The following is a 16,146-nucleotide window of genomic DNA, read 5'->3' on the forward strand; positions in this document are numbered from 1 at the left end:
AGCAGGACACAGCCCGAAGGAGCCATGTGGGGCCCTCGTCTTGTGGACCCAACACCTGCAAGGGGGGAACAGTAAAGGGCCGGGGCCGAGAGATCTGGGTAGTAGCCAAGGGTGGGGCCTGAATGTCTGGCGAAGACCACTGTCAGCATTGCTTCACCAACACTGATGGGGGAGAGCTGTTGACCCTCGACTGGAGATGTTGTCAGACAGTGGATGGAATACTGAGGATCTTCTCAGTCCCACCGTCATGTCTTCCAAGGACGAAGCGGGGGCTGAATACTCGGATGCGATCCAAGACCCTGACTGAAGTCAGTGAGGTGGTTGGCAAGCTCCTCAGAGTCAAGGCTCCTGGGGTGGATGAGAGCCATCCTGAGTAGCTTAAGTCTCTTGATGTTGTGGGGCTGTCTTGACTGCCACGACTCTGTAACATAGCATGGCTATTGAGGATAGAACCTTTGGGGACTCGAGAGTGTGTTCCAACTACAGGAGAATCACATTCCTCAGCCTCCCTGGTAAGATCTATTTAAGGGTACTGCTGAAGAGGAGAATCCAACCGATAGTCGAACCTTAGATTCAAGAGGAGCAGTGTGGTTCTTGTCCCAGTCGTGGAACAGTGGACCAGCTCTGTACTCTCCATTGGTTGCTCAATGATTCATGGGAGTTTGCCTAACCAGTACACATGTGTTATGTGGATTTGTCCCTTGCGATGTCCTTTGAGGGAGTATGGAGTTCAGGGCCCTTTGCTGAGGGCTGTCCGTTCCCGGTACACGCTGAACTCTGGTAGGGCTGCCCTTTGTAACCGGTTCTGTTCATGTTTTTTGGTTTTTTGAGGCACATTCAAGGGCTGGAGGGGGTCAGATTCAGGAACCACAAGGTCTCATCTTTGCTGTTTGCAGATGATGTTTTCGAACAAGGACCTGAAATATGCACTGGGTCCATGTGCAGCCGTGTGTGAAGTGGTTGGGATGAAAATCAGCTACTCCATATTTGAGGCCATGGTTCTCGACTAGAAAAGGTGGCTTGTCCTTTCTTGATGGGAGAGTCCCTGCCTCAAGTGGAGGAGTTCAGGTATCTCGGGATGCTCAGGAGGTGAATCGAAAGGCAAAGCTCTTGATTTATCAGTCAAGTTCCTGCCCTCACCTATGGTCGTGAACTTTAAATAATGACTGAAAGGAGAAGGTTGTGGATACACGCAAACAAAAGGGTTTCCTCCACTGAGGGGCTGGGCATTGGCTTAGGGATAGGGAGAGTAGCTCAGTCACACGGGAGAAGCCGGGAGTAGAGTGGCTCCTCCACGTTGAGAGGAACCAGCTGAGGTGATCGTTACCAGTTGAGAGGACTTTAAGCCATATGGAAAGTTTGTGGAGTCAATCTCTAACAAATAATGATAAGATTCAAGATTTTTGGATATGTTTGAATATGTCTCTCAGAAGAGAATCTTCCAGTTACGCATAGGCCTCTGTCCTGCATTTAAAATTATGACATCAAATTCTTAGCTCAGGCTAATTTCAATTTAGCTTGAACTAAACTGTTCTTAAACTGTGAAAACTTTAATAGCCTAACTGTTCTGGGCTATATCCACTGTAATTTTGACCATGGCAAAATGACAAGTTCATTGAATAGGCTATTTGTGTTCTCCACTTGAGTATGTTACACCCTCCTCATGAACCCACAATGTATTTTCTCTTTCACACTTCACAGGGGTGGATCTCATCTCTCTTCTTAAAAACTGTGCAACTGCCTAAAAAGGTTTTCCTTATCATCCTCCATGCACCTTCTTCCTAACCCAGTAGGTAAGCATTTTAAGTTATTGTTTATTAGATCCAATAGAATTTTAGTTCATGATAGATATTTAAGATAATTCAAGATAATTAAAGGTGCTTATTTTACTCACTCACAGTTTTGTTTTATGACAACCCATTACAAATTTGTTTCAGTTTATACAATTCTCAAATGGACAAATTTCATTTTTAATGTACTATCAATAAACAGTTTGCACCTTAAATAAAATAAAAAATATTATTATGAATAATAATAATAATAATAATAATAATAATAATAATAATAATAATATATCAAAAAACAATATTACAAACCAAGCCAATATTTAAAAGGAATTAAACATAATAAAAAAAATTAGAATATTCAATTTATCATATAAATATCAGTGGAGCAACGAGCTAATGTTCATTCCTTGTAAAAGAGTCTTCAACAAATCTACTGGTATATTTTTATATTGAATATGGATTTGATTTGATTTCCTCCAGCTTTACACAACTAAGACCCTACTACTAGAATACTTAAATATAAGTACCTACATTAAAAAAGTTAAAGATAACAATTATGATTTTAAAGAAAGTATTCTGGATTGCGTGCCCCAAATCATAGTTGCTCTACTTCTGTTACAAGTTGTTAAAATGCAGATTACATACATACGTTGTTCATTACAAAGTACTGGATCATCATAAGTGTATGATATTCCTCACCTACTGATATTTTTTAAAAATGTATTTTATATATCAAAAGGCCACCCTGTTACTCTGATGAAAATCCATCAAAATGTAACACTTGGTTGTTCTATGTGAAGAATAACAACATATAAAACCATGGCTGTGGTTACATGCACACTCAAAACAGATTTTTGGAGTCAAGTTTTTTCTTTGAAGTGTATTTCTATGGGAAATGTCCTTTACACCTAGCCCCCCTTTTACTATGTCAATCTGAAAGATCACTCTTTACATGGCATGATAAAAGCCTAGTCGCTATGATGACATTACACAGTACACAGTAGAGTAAATAGCCTACAGTTTATTGCACATGTCTAAAGACATAGGTGAGCTGCGCAGTGTCTCCTTTTATATTAAGTGTGTCTCAGCCTGCCGCACAGAGCACAAACACTTCCATTTGTCCTTTAAGTTTTTTTTTTTTTTTTTGTGGCTCTCCCACAATCCAATTCTAAATATATATATAGAAATACGACTTTATTCTCGTAATATTACGACTACGACTTAGTCGTAATATTACGAGAATAAAGTCGTATTTTTATGAGAATAAAAATACGACTTTATAGTGCGTTATGAAGAATTTGGAGTATTTTGTTCAGATATAGCAACTTCTTCTAAATCTGTATGGTTCCTCCGACTACACAAACTCAAATGCTTGTAGTGTCCCTTCAAAGTACTTATACTAATGATAGTGTGGTGATGGTGGGCTAAAAGACACAGTATTTCATCGTGCATAAACCCCAGTTGAAAGTTTATCTGAACAAAATGCTCCAAATTCTCCATAACACACAACGCACTGGTCACTCATTCACGCAGCAGCCGATACTCTCATAAAAATACGATTTTATTCTCGTAATATTACGACCTTTTTCTCGTAGCGCTCGCATAATTTTTTTTATTTAAGTGACCCTTATACTCCGTCGTACAATTCCATGTAATTACACAAGTGGTCTTGCATTTTGTGAGTTTTGCACGTGACTAAAAATCTCTCAAACTCTATTGATCCAAAAGGGAAATTAACTTGAAACAGTCGCTCACACAATATAATATAATACCAAAGAGCAAAAATATAAATGTTATCAATACATTCAAATAAATGGCAAAAGCAAGAGACCGGTGTCAAATAAGGCGCAAATATTCAATTTGTTATTTTGATAGATTCATGTGGTGTTTCCGGAAAACGGTCCGTCAACAAATGACACCGCCTGTCCCTTATCTGCGTGTGAACAGTTCCACCAGGTGTCTGCGATGTAAAATCGAAGAAATCAATTTTGGAAAGAGATTCGGAACTAACATTGGCATTTATGGAATCCATTTATAAGAACTTACGAATCATCGACTTAATGTGATTAAATCGCAAAAACCCGTCGAGTCGCAGATAGTTAACCATGGCTTCGGACGGCACTGGTGAGTCTGCTCGTCTCTCTTCTAATCAACTTAGAGATCATGAAACAAACTTTGTCTCTGCCGAGAAGGGAAGAGGCAGAAGTGAGACTCTCACTCGGACTGTCGCCCAAGCCTCCAGACTCTGGAGATATTTTACATTAGTTCATTATCCATTATAAGTCTAAGCTCGAGTCAAAAGCATCATGCCTGCCCGGGAGTACGTCAACGGTCTGTGCGTGTCCACAGAGCTCATTTTACATGCCTGATCAGACCCACAGGCATTTTGAATTAAATCTGTGGGATCTCGTCTCAGAATTTTCTGAAAGCATTCGTACTCATAATACGTGTGTCTGTGAAATGTAAAAAAGGAAAAGAAAAATCCTTATCCCCCACATATAAAAGACAAATATTCTGTTGTATTTAAACATGTCACTTTTGAACTTTAAAATGTTTGAAAGGCCTCTGTGTATCAAAAACGATCTCTGTTTGTTTCTAGGAGCCCTATGTCCTATTTGTTGATATGGATAAAGATAAGGATCTGCTGTTGAAAGAGTACATCAAAATGATGACTGATATGATTGTACTGTGTGCCACCCTGGCACTGTCTCTTTTCTTCTGGGTCCTCTCCCTCACTATCAGCACCTACTATGGTAAGCTCAGATCAGCTGTTTCAGCACCACGACCAGACAGTTGGTATGAACCATAACAATCCTCTTAACATTCAGTTTTTTCAGAGTGAATCCGAGTCATGTGCTCCTCTTCATTTCTGTCCTACATTCTCAAACTTTTAGGAGCAGTTGTACATTTCATTTCTAAATTAACTGTTAAATGACAAACTGTTCAGCCCTCAACCTTTTAGATATTTCAGATACTTTTAATTTCTATGTAATTACATGTACCACACATGTTACAGTTAAAAATGGCATCATACTGCACTTTACTGTGTATGCTCCATCATAGGCACTCTGCAGCCTGTATCTCCATGGAGGTGGTTGTTCTCAATTTTAGTTCCACTTGTGTTGACCATTAGAGCCGTGAAGAGGCGCAGTCTTGACGGGTCAGGAGCCCTGGGAGGTATGTGTGGATGTCAAAATGTGTCACTGGAATTGTGTAATTTAAGGGTTTAAATTTTACTTCTTCAACATTTTTAATAGATTATGAAGACCATGTGGACCACAGTGTTTACACCATACCAAAAACCTAATCTAATTACCATGTTGAGCTTCATTAGAAAACTCTGGGCTTTAGTGTGACAGAGATGAAAGAATTTGAATTAATCAATAAATAATTCATAGAAAACCCAAAGGATTTGTGTTACCAAATACACAAACTGCATTGATGGTCATATATGAAAAGATTAAATCCATCATATTTTTTTTATCTGGTAAAATATACTTTGTTGTTTTAGCTCTCCTTGTGGGCTTTGTCCTGACAATGGCCAACTACAGCTTCTTCTCCTCTCTACTGGCATTTTTTATTACATCATCCAAACTGACTCGCTGGGGAGGAGCAGAGAAGAAGAAAATTGATGCAGAGTATAAAGAAGGTGTGGACAGTATTTTGAATTGACCCCACTTTTAACCACAAACTGTATGTAAATGAATGTGTTATTAACTACAGGTGGTCAAAGAAACTGGGTTCAGGTTTTCTGTAATGGGGGTGTGCCCACAGAGCTGGCTCTTCTTTATATGATAGAGGTACACCTAAATGTCTGTTGTTAAATCAGTTGAAAATATTGTGTTTGCAATGCATTTTTTACGTACTTGCTGTTGTGGTCTAGGTTGGTCCAGGGGAGATCCCTATAGACTTTGGAAAGCAATACTCTGCTTCCTGGATGTGTCTGTCTTTACTGGGGGCTTTGGCCTGCAGCACTGGGGATACTTGGGCATCTGAAGTTGGTCCAGTCCTGAGTAAATCCAAGCCACGACTCATCACAAACTGGGAGGAGGTCCCAACAGGTATGTCCCCACTGAAGCAGCAGTATCTCCTTATAAGATTCAGTGGTCAATGTTAAATTTGTTGGTAATCACCATTTAGTATAACAAATTGTAATTTTTATACAGACTGAAGCAAACATGACGCATTTTTTTTCTTGGAAGAATTACAAACAGTTGAGGCCTTTCAGTCTATGTGAAAGAGTGCTTTTACAGAGGAGTAGTCCCAAGACTAATTTGTACCGGAAAGTAAATCAAGAGGAGCTCTTGAAAACCTTCATAGACAGTGCCGTGTCTTGAGTACTGTATAATAAACCCTCAAGCACTACTGGACTAGGGCATCTGTATTTTTTGTTTGTTGTTATTTTAGTATTTCATTCGTTTAAGTCATCCTCTTTTTTCTGATTTGCCTATTTTATCATAACATAACGCCCATTTTCTTCCACTTTAACTGGGGTCGGGCTGCGGAGGTAGCAGTCTGAGCAGGGAAGCTCAGACTTCACCTTACACACACACACTTCCTCCAGCACCTCTGGGGTGGTCCTGAGGCATTCCCAGGCCAGCTGAGAGACAGAGTCCCTCCAGTGTGTCCTGGGTCTTCCTGGGGCCTCATCCCTGTGAGCAGGGCCAGCCCAGCCTATAAGCAGACTAAGCAGCTGCTTAGGGCCCCAAGGCCACCAGAGGGCCCCTAAGAGCCCATACATTTGTATTGAAAATAATATAATATGTAAAGTTATACTAGAAACAGTGCTCAGGTCTTTACAGCAGCCTAAATATCCCTCTATAAATATGACATTTGTTTTTGTTTTTTTATATATAGTAGGAAAATATCTGCTGCCTACATTTGTTTTATCTACGTGTTTACACCCCCGAGGTGCGCTGAGGCTGCTGAGGTACTTTTGAATGGCTGTTTTACAAGATAGATTAAAATATTTCAGTCTTTTGGTCATGGACAAAGTGATGAGAGGTTAGGGTTACTATGGTCATAGTGTTGTCAAATGCGAGTCACCAATAACTGAGCCCAACTACATCCACTGCCTAGGGGCCCAGAAACACATTCTGCTTAGGGCCTCCTGAAAGCTAGGTCCGGCCCTGCCTGTGAGTAGGGAATGCCTGGAACACCTCTCCAGTGAGGCGTCCAGGAGGCATCCAGAACAGATACCTAAGCCACTTCAGCTGGCTCCTCTCGACGAGAAGCAGCAGCTCTACTTTGAGCTCCTCCTGGGATTGCATGTGGCGGTTGAACTGTGGTGGTATAAGCAAGCCGCCAGAAAAGTGGAGTGTCCAGCCCCACTCAAGAAGTTGGGTTCCAGAGCCCAAGCTGTGTGTGGAGGTGAGCCCAACTATATCTAGGTGGTACCTCTCAACCTCCCGCATGAGCTCAAGCTCCTTCTCCCCCAGCGAGGTAAAATTCCATGTCGCCACAGCCAGATGCTGTGTCTGTGGACTGGGTTGTCAAGACACCTGTCTTCAACTGCTGCCCAGTCCTCTTCGCACCTGACCCCTGTGAACCCCTCTGCAGGTGGTGAGGGCAGACACAAATCGTCCTTTCGGGCTAAGTCCAGCTGTGCCCCGTGGGCAAAGACCAAAGGCCTCCAGGTATTCATATTTGAGCGGCAGCCACAGGCCTGGCTCCAGGATGGGGTCTTGGCTGTGCCATACTGGGCAAAGTCACGATCTTTGTTTTTAGCCTAGGATCATTCAGTTACACAAACTTACCCACCATGATAAGGTGGCAGTTCAAGTAGGTGAATGGCAAATTATGAAAAAAAAATGTCTGTACAAAATAACCTGTCACTCTTCATTAAAACCTTTTCCATCCTGTTAGCTGCCATTATAACTATCACTAATTTACCTGTTATATAAAATTATTATCATAACAAATGGTGCCAAGCCTCACAAAAAATGTAATTATTCTTAATTATTAAATAATGCTCTTTCTATTTCGAAGGGACTAATGGAGGAGTTACCCCTATTGGACTGGTTGCCAGTTTCTTGGGTGGACTGGTTGTAGGTGTTGCGTACTTTGGCACGCAGCTTCTGTTTGTTGGTGATCTTCACCTGGCTGACCCTCAATGGCCTATCATTGTGTATGGAGGTGTGGCAGGACTGCTGGGTTCTATGCTTGACTCTTTTCTTGGAGCTAACATGCAGTATTCTGGTAGGAGCCTTTTCAATGTTATGCCGACTAGGTCTACTAAACATTTAATAATGGTATTTGTACTGCTATTTTACCACAGGTTTTGACTCAAGCATCGGAAAAGTTGTAAGTTATGAGTCTGCCACAACACAGCGCATTTGTGGGAAACCAATTCTAGACAACAATGCAGTGAACTTGTTTTCCTCAGTTCTTATTGCACTCATCTTGCCTGGATTAGCCTGGGGTGCTTGGCCACGATAGAAAAATGAGGATGACTAATACAACATTCACACTGTTTAAGTATTCTGAATGGTCCACTACCCTCTAAAAACCTGATGATTTTGTTTTTATCTTTGCTGTTGACTTTCTGTGAGCCACCCATTTGAAGCCCTCTAAATTCAACCTGAGCTAATTCTATCATATGTATCTTATTAAAAAGTTACATAAAGTGTTGGACTGTTTCTACTTTGTGAAAAGTACCTTTTTAATAATCAGGTAATACTTGAGAGTGTATGTAATGCAGTTTTAAAGGTAAGATTGGTTTATGAAGGCAAAGAAAAGCTGTATACAGCACCTCCTGTTACAAACAATAAAAGTAAACACTTTTTGAAAAAGTACGAACTATGTTTGTTCGACAAACTTTTTCCGTCTTGCAGTATTTGTGAATTTTCTTGGAATTAGATATCTGGAAAACCCTACAAGACCCTTGTTTTTAATTATGAATGTCAGTTAACTGTGTCTGACAATATCCACACTGACAATTAAGTCTTCATACTTAAACAGTTTTTATTTTATTTCTGTGTCTGAGAGAAAAGGCACTAAACCAAATCAGGAAGTTTGACATTGAATAAAAGGGAGACAGATGGGGAATACTATGATTATTTACACAAAGCAGTCATACAAACTTGGTATACATAGTGGAATCTATATATTCCAGACCAGTTTTTGTGGAAACCATTCACACATTTATAAACATCATACTTCTTCAGATTAGCATTCAATGCATGCCTTTACCCCAGCATAAATTACAAATAAATAAATGGTTAATACTTCATTCTCACCTGCCACCAATTTTGAATAATGCATTTCTATTCAGCTCCTTAAAATTAATGTTGGGTTCAAAATGTAAAGTAATAATTTACATTAAATAAAGCAAAATGTGTGTTTAAAGCTAATAATTTGAAGTGTTCATTGTGGAATTCAGATGGGGACTTAAAATCCAATTTACTCAAAAAAAAAACAAAAAAAAAACTACATTTAAGAAGCAGTTTTCCCCTGTGGACCTATGTGTGTTACTGCAGAAACGTTAGTGTAATTTAAAGTACTTTTGATATTGATGTTTAATTCTTTACTTAGTAGCTCCTTTTAATATTTTTTTTTTATTACCGGTAATTTGGGTTCACTCACTCATTTTAAATAAAAGGTACAAGACTGTGGGGCTTTCTTAAGATCAAGACGAAGAGGGCCAGTTTAATTTTTTTTTTTTGCAAAGAGGAAGGACGTCAGGTAAGAGTCCATGGTGATTGTAGAGCTTTCTCTTTGTAGTGCTTTGCCAGTTCACAGTTCATCTTTGAAGTATCCCAGCTTGGCTTGAGACATTTCTCTGCGGAGCTGCATCACCTCCCAAAACATCTGCTCAGCTGCAAAGCAAATATTGTTATGTAATTATGTAATTGAATTTATTACATTTTTATAAAATAATAATATAGTGAGTGTTAAACATAAACATTATGTTAAAAAGTGTACAACAATCAATGAATCAATTTTAAAATGTCATACAATCCTGCTGCTTAACCAGCCCTTGGTGAATATATCGCACATAAGTGAAGAAGTTGCACACCGCTGTGATCTACATAAAAAGAGACAAAAAAATGCTTTAAAAAAAAAAAAATAATCTAACAAATTTCAGATGTTTACTGCATTTCGTAAAAAAGGGAGAGAGAGATGACATATACTCACTCGGTATCTACAGTAGGGAGATACATAGTAGTAGTTGGATGAATCTCCAAATTTGATTCTGTGCTTACAGGTTTTGGTCTGACCACTCAAGGCGCATTTTCTATAAAGACAAACAGAACATTGCACATGGTACTGACTTGGTGGTTTAACGCAATAGGCAAGGGACTAAAAGCAAGTAACTGAGGAAGAAAAGGATAGATTAAGGTTTTCGTTGGGATGTCCCATGGTTGCAACCTGGCCATAAGAACAGACGGACTAAGGAGGTTGGGTTCATAGGAACAGCTGAGGAGAGACTTAAATGTGGATGATGATAGACTTACGTGACGAGCTCAGCCAATCGCCCACTAAAGAGGAAGATGGATAGATGTTGAAGGTGTGGAAGTCTGCATGTGTGTGCGTATGTGAGTGAGTCTTACTTTGGTCCACCACACTCCACTGCTGAAGCCTTGACCACAGGTAAGGGCTGGAAACCCACTGGCTCCACACTGAGAGTGTTCTGCTCCACAGCTTCCAGGATGGCTGCACCCAACTGTCAGACCAACAGCAGAATGTTTACCTGGTTTACCATTTGGCATAATGAGCTGTCTCACCATGCTATACAAATCTCAATAGATGTCCATCACTGTCCACTTTCAGAGTGCACCTTAAAAGGCCCTATACAGTATTTTTTCATGTATTTGAAGCAAAATTTGCCCCAGTACAGATATATTATATAAGCAGCTCTTGAGGTCCAAATGTGTCTGCTGCATGCTGTCTGCATTTAATTATAAACTAAGTGTTTTCAGGATGTGTGCATTACCATGTTGTTAGCTTTATCAGAAAAACTCAACTCTCTGAAAGTTGTGAAAACCCATCACGGTGAATAATTAAGATGCTTGGAATGAGTAAGTCAAGTAAGTTTTCATGTTTTTAAGAAAGTAAAAATCAGGTACATGGATGAAGGAAAACGAAAGTTACGAAAGTTATGAGGGTGGTGCTGAAAGCCCTGAATGTTCCCTGCGGATGTGTCAGGAGTGATTAAATACAAAATCAAGTCTTTTCAAGTCTAGTCCTGGCATTTGCCCTCAAATGTAAAGTGTGCTTTTCTATGTTATTTGTAATGTTTTGTAATTGTGGTATGTGCCTAGAGACCACAGAAAGAAAGTTTTGATTATAGACTTTATAGATGAAGGTGCCTTTATTATTAAAGCCTATAATGTGGCATATTTACAATGTAATTACAGCTATTATATTAATATAACATTAAAAGGACTGTATTCAGGGACAGTGCATATTGTTACAGGGCTTACAAACTAAAACAACACAAAAATCTGGTTGGTATAATTGTGTTTTAGTTTCGCATTTAACCAGGCAATGTTTTTTTTGGTAATTCATTGAAACAAGGGATATGACATACCTCACTTTTGTTGAAAGTGAGACATGGGTAGATGTCCTCACGATAAATTCTCTCCAAAAAGTTGCAGTTTCGGTCCAGCGTTGGCTCTTCCTTCCATAGTTTGAATTCATTGAACAAGTGACTGTCCACCTACACATTTGACAGAGAACAACTAAAAAAGTAAAAAACAAACATTATGCCAATCTTGCTGATGTCCAATACAGCAAACCAACCTCTCGACACTCTCGGACTATCGGCTGTGTTGCCGATGGGTCCGGTTGTGTGCCTAGAATGGCAGAGGAAGTGCTCTTGTTCCTGCTGTGCCCCTTCCTGAAAGGTGTCTTCCCCCCACTGGAGGGGAGTTCACCCACTGGGGAGGTTGGAGAGGAGAGGACCAGGGTCTTCAGTGCCTGCACCTCAGCCTGGAGGACGTCAATCTACCCAGCAAGAGACAGAAATTAGTACAATAGGTACACATTTTCACCACTGATACATATTTGTTTTAAATAAATTCCGATGTTACCTTGCCCAAAGCTTCTTTCAATTGTTTCTCGGCATTGGCCTGTTTAACGTTTGCTTCTCTAACCATCTTGTGGGCCTCCTAGAAAACATACAGCAACTAAGCAATTGTTTCCAACTATAAAATATGAGGAAATTTTCTATCTCTCCATTAGCTTGTTTCTCTCGTTTATCTAGATAGAATGATTGGAAAAACAGCAACTATGTACAAAAACTATAGCAAAAGCACCTATACAGTCCCATATCCACAGCTACAAAACACGACCATAACGTACAAGCCATATTTTGCATACAAGTAGTCACTGACAGCATGTTTATGTTTATGAGCAAAAGAAAAATAAAATTTGATTTTTAAGCAGCTTATTGGGAGCAGCAGTGAGACAGGCACAGGTGAGTGGCAGACCGACCTGGAAGAGGCTGGCGGTGAGCTCCTCCAGCTCCTGGCCAAGCTGGTCCCTGACTTTAGACAACCTCTCACACTCCTCATCCTTCAACAGCAGCTCCTTTCTCACACACACACACAAACACACACATCACACACACACACCCACACACCGATACACCAAACGCACCACACACAAACACACAAAACACAATGACAAAAAACATCCAGCAAATGAATACATCATGCATGGCAACAAATTAAACTGACGAATAAACAAAAATAATAATAAATAATGTCTTAGCACAAATAATTAACAAATTAAAAACAAAAACATTTGAAGTACCACAACTGGCCTGAATAATAGCTAATTTTGTGACATTTTGATGACCCACATTCACTAACAAAGTAACTGTCCGAATAAACCATGACTAAAGACCATGTACAAATGTGTCTTACCCTTTGGGCCTTGGCAAGTTCCTCCTTTAACCTCTCATAACCTTTCTCTCTGACTTCCATTACAGAGGGGCTGTGTAGCCGAGCGAGGCTGTCACTCAAAGCACTACACTCCTCGCCATCTTCCCCATCTGCAGAGTCCACCTCCAGGCCTGGAACACTGGAGTGCAGACAATTAATTTAAAAGGATTATATACACTTTTACAAGGTTAGTTTTAGATGACCTTTACCTTCCATTGTGGCTGTGTCTTGGTAATGAGTAAACGGGCTGTGTGGGGAGCTGATCTGCTCGCAGGGAGGTGGGGAGACCAGAAGGAGGCGCTCCAAGCGAGTGGGTGCGATAAAGAGAGGCTGGAGGAGTGCTGTGCCGAACAGGAGGACGCTGCTCAGCTTGGTTCTACATAACAATACAATTTCACAACAACACTTAATGGAAAACAGTCCCATAAATAGAACATCTGTGTGCAGCATAGGGTACCTGAAGATCAGGTGTGGTGGGTGAAGCCAGGTTCACCTCATGAAACCCCTCCAAAGGTTCTGCATTGCTCTGACTGCCGCTGCTGCAGGCCATGGCAGCAACTCTTAGGCATCATACACTCTGCAATCATATAGTATAGAAAGAGTTTACTACATTTGTTCATTAGTGACAAAATGTACAAATGTTCTGTGTTGCCATACATATAATCTGAACAAGGAAATTTCAAAGTACATAACCAAAAATGCATTTACGTACTAGTTATGTTTGCTTACCATAGTGGAGAAATAGTCAAACAGGTTTGGAGTATCTATACCAGCATCAGGAAGCAAGTGACAAAACAGCTCATGGATGAATGCAAACCCTCAACAAAATCTGAAAAACAAGATTGAACAAAGACATGCAACTACCTTAAAATAATTAATTATATGGACAGCCTGACTGAAAAGATTGCATTTGCCACATTTAAGACCAGAAACCTAACAGACATTTAATTTACAGGCAACAGAGCTGACTGACTGGGATCTTCAGGTTTACTGATCTGTTTTATAAAGAACTACTCATATGTAGACTGGTTTTCTATAAATAATTGGTACCTTTGGTATTCTATTGTTGCAGTCAAGCAGTCTTTGTTTTGACTCCCTCGTCAAGGCAAAGTCCCTTGCTCAGCCAGGACTTGCAAAGTTTCACTGTGTGTCCAAGTGGGTGTGTCAAAGTGTAAACAAAAACTGCATTCAGACACTTGCCATTACTTATGGCTGAAACAACTATTCCTAATTAAAAACAAATTGATTATTGAAATAATCATAAAATATTTTAGCAACCAAATAAGTGTTATTTTGAGTAAACACAGACTTCAAAACATAACATGTGTGGTAAAAACTATTTGGTTTGGTTTAAGTATACTCTGTCTGCTTGATGTCCTAACGCAGCACCACTTTAGCTTCATAATCACAAGCCTTTTAAAGTCGGTTAATTTGGCAAATACTTTTTTGATCAATCGACTGTCAAAATAATCATTGCCGCCCTATGTGAAACCGTGGGAACTATGTTTATATAACTGAAAGGTGGCAATTGCATGTTCTATTGTACTATCCCAATCCTGAATACATTTTTTTCATTGTTTATTAACCTTGTTTGACATTATTGTAACAAAGAAAGGTGTTTTTTTGGTCAAGGGAATGACAACACTCAAAATCTAGGTGACACCTCCTCACCTGCCTGTTAAATATGTGAAACATGCCCACAGCTCTAGACAGTCCCTGATGCCCTCTGCCGCTCATCACCATAGAGACCATGGCTGAAAGCTTTCATTGGTAACCTGACACTCGGAGTAACTGGAGCTTTACCCAGCATCCCTCAATCAGTCACTGGGTGCTCCTGTGTTTGTTTTTTAAAGTTTAAGATGCCCTCGTCACGTGATACTTGGAAGGGTTTCAGATTTGAAATGGTGAAACTGAAAAGCATTTCAATAAACATTCCTTTGTAGCAAACAGGCATCATAATATAGAATATTAATAATAATTTACAATATACTACTGAAGAACACAGATTTGCCTGCGTAGTACCCATGTGGAAAAAAGTGGAGGGAAAAAACAGCCAACTGAATAACTTTTGAATTTCTTATGCTCCATCAGCTAGTTAAAACCTCTGAAAACTAAAGGTGGACATTGTTCTCTCCCACTGAACTGTTCATTAACCTTCATAGCATTAAATTAACAAAAAAGGCACACAGAAACACCAGACAAATAACTACAACAAAAACATCTCGTTCATTGGGGTGCCAGTTTAAAATTGCCTTAGTTCTACCTTAGTTTAAAATTAAGGCTGAAATAAATCTAGCATGAGATAAGGACATCAGGACAATTAGAATGAGTTTGTTTCACGGAGGAGAGAATGTCATAACACCAGCAGCTGCCTGATACTCGACACTGTACATTAAAGATGCAGAGAAGCCGCGTCTTCGCAGTGTCATTAGATTCTCCTGCAAACGAGCCATCTATCTTGGTTGAGTCTGAAGCGAAGCTAAACACGAGTGACATGGTCTGCAGTATATCTTTGCCTGTAACACCTAAATAAACCAACGTGTGGGTCATAGTTGACGTGTGAAGTGATGAGGAGCAAACTGGATGAATTAACATTATTAATCGGAGACAAGGAAGCAATTTGTGAAATGCTATAATTGTGCACGTTTCTTACAATAAACGTTATAATGCTCTGTCAAATACTGCGCGTATTAACACAGAGACCGTTAATAAGCTCGCCTGGAATGTATTAACAGTTAGCTTTTGACTTGCTAGCTTGTGTAGCTAGCATACTAAACCACTTCTTAACAAAATAAGTGAATAAAGAACATAACGTTGATGACACACGGCATGCACATGCTACTCACCTGCTGACAATGCGAACATCGAACAAAATCCACAAACACATTAAAAACAGCGTACCGTGTGTTGATGAAGGGAAAGAAAAAAGTCCGATTGACAGAAGATGCGTTTGTGGACAACTCGAAACATTCAGTAGCTTAGTATGTGCTGTATCACCTGAATGTAAACTACCGCCCCCATGTGGAACAGCCAGGAAATACAACAGGGGGGCCGTTAAAGGATCTTGGTCATTGACATTTTAGTGGGTTAACAATGACGGTTTTTTTTGTTTGTTTTTTTAATGAATGCATACTAAAATCTGAATTTTGAAGAAGCAACACTTCTAATACACGCAAAAAAAAAAAACAACCCGCGTACAGACTTTTATCTCGCTCAAAAAATATTATTTCATTGGTAACACTAACATGAATTGAGCTGATTTGAAACGACTAAGAAACGAGGTCAAGAAAATCGGTCAGATCGATCGGAATAGGCCCTCGAGATTGCGATTTTGGCAATGGCCTTTTGGTGGCGACAAAATATTACAGTAGGGACCAATCTATCGTCACAACAAACCCACAAACCCAGGGCCTTCCTTTTATGGCACGTGGCAGTGTATAACTCAATAGATGAGATTAGCATTACATGAA

At 39.8% G+C, this 16,146-nt stretch overlaps 2 protein-coding genes across 4 annotated transcripts; one reads left to right on the forward strand and one right to left on the reverse strand.

Moving 5' to 3' along the window:
• The first annotated feature begins 3,701 nt into the window (after nt 1-3,701).
• Nucleotides 3,702-8,256, forward strand: tmem19 (transmembrane protein 19). The gene is made up of 8 exons (XM_033989022.2): nt 3,702-3,911; nt 4,387-4,540; nt 4,851-4,964; nt 5,299-5,436; nt 5,511-5,587; nt 5,671-5,848; nt 7,776-7,985; nt 8,065-8,256. The coding sequence occupies exons 2-8, from the start codon at nt 4,411-4,413 to the stop codon at nt 8,223-8,225; spliced, it is 1,008 nt and encodes a 335-aa protein (XP_033844913.1). The 5' UTR covers nt 3,702-3,911; nt 4,387-4,410; the 3' UTR covers nt 8,226-8,256.
• Nucleotides 8,257-8,739: 483 nt separating this feature from the next.
• On the reverse strand, nt 8,740-15,681 carry rab3ip (RAB3A interacting protein (rabin3)). 3 transcript variants are annotated; one of them, XM_033989021.2, is made up of 13 exons: nt 15,523-15,681; nt 13,406-13,505; nt 13,134-13,253; nt 12,886-13,052; nt 12,659-12,815; nt 12,225-12,320; nt 11,822-11,899; nt 11,532-11,735; nt 11,320-11,448; nt 10,340-10,452; nt 9,924-10,023; nt 9,744-9,813; nt 8,740-9,604 (listed from the first exon to the last, which is right to left on the reverse strand). In XM_033989021.2, exons 3-13 carry the CDS (start codon nt 13,224-13,226, stop codon nt 9,522-9,524), a joined length of 1,290 nt encoding a protein of 429 aa, XP_033844912.1. In that variant the 5' UTR covers nt 13,227-13,253; nt 13,406-13,505; nt 15,523-15,681; the 3' UTR covers nt 8,740-9,521. The 3 variants fall into 3 exon arrangements, with proteins under 3 accessions (XP_033844912.1, XP_055087768.1, XP_055087769.1); XM_055231793.1 differs by lacking the exon at nt 12,225-12,320 and having other exon boundaries at nt 15,523-15,675; XM_055231794.1 differs by lacking the exons at nt 8,740-9,604; nt 9,744-9,813; nt 9,924-10,023 and adding an exon at nt 10,080-10,267 and having other exon boundaries at nt 15,523-15,646.
• Between the last annotated feature and the right edge of the window lie 465 nt (nt 15,682-16,146).

This window comes from Periophthalmus magnuspinnatus, chromosome 23, assembly GCF_009829125.3.
Source record: "Periophthalmus magnuspinnatus isolate fPerMag1 chromosome 23, fPerMag1.2.pri, whole genome shotgun sequence".
NCBI lineage: Eukaryota > Metazoa > Chordata > Actinopteri > Gobiiformes > Gobiidae > Periophthalmus > Periophthalmus magnuspinnatus.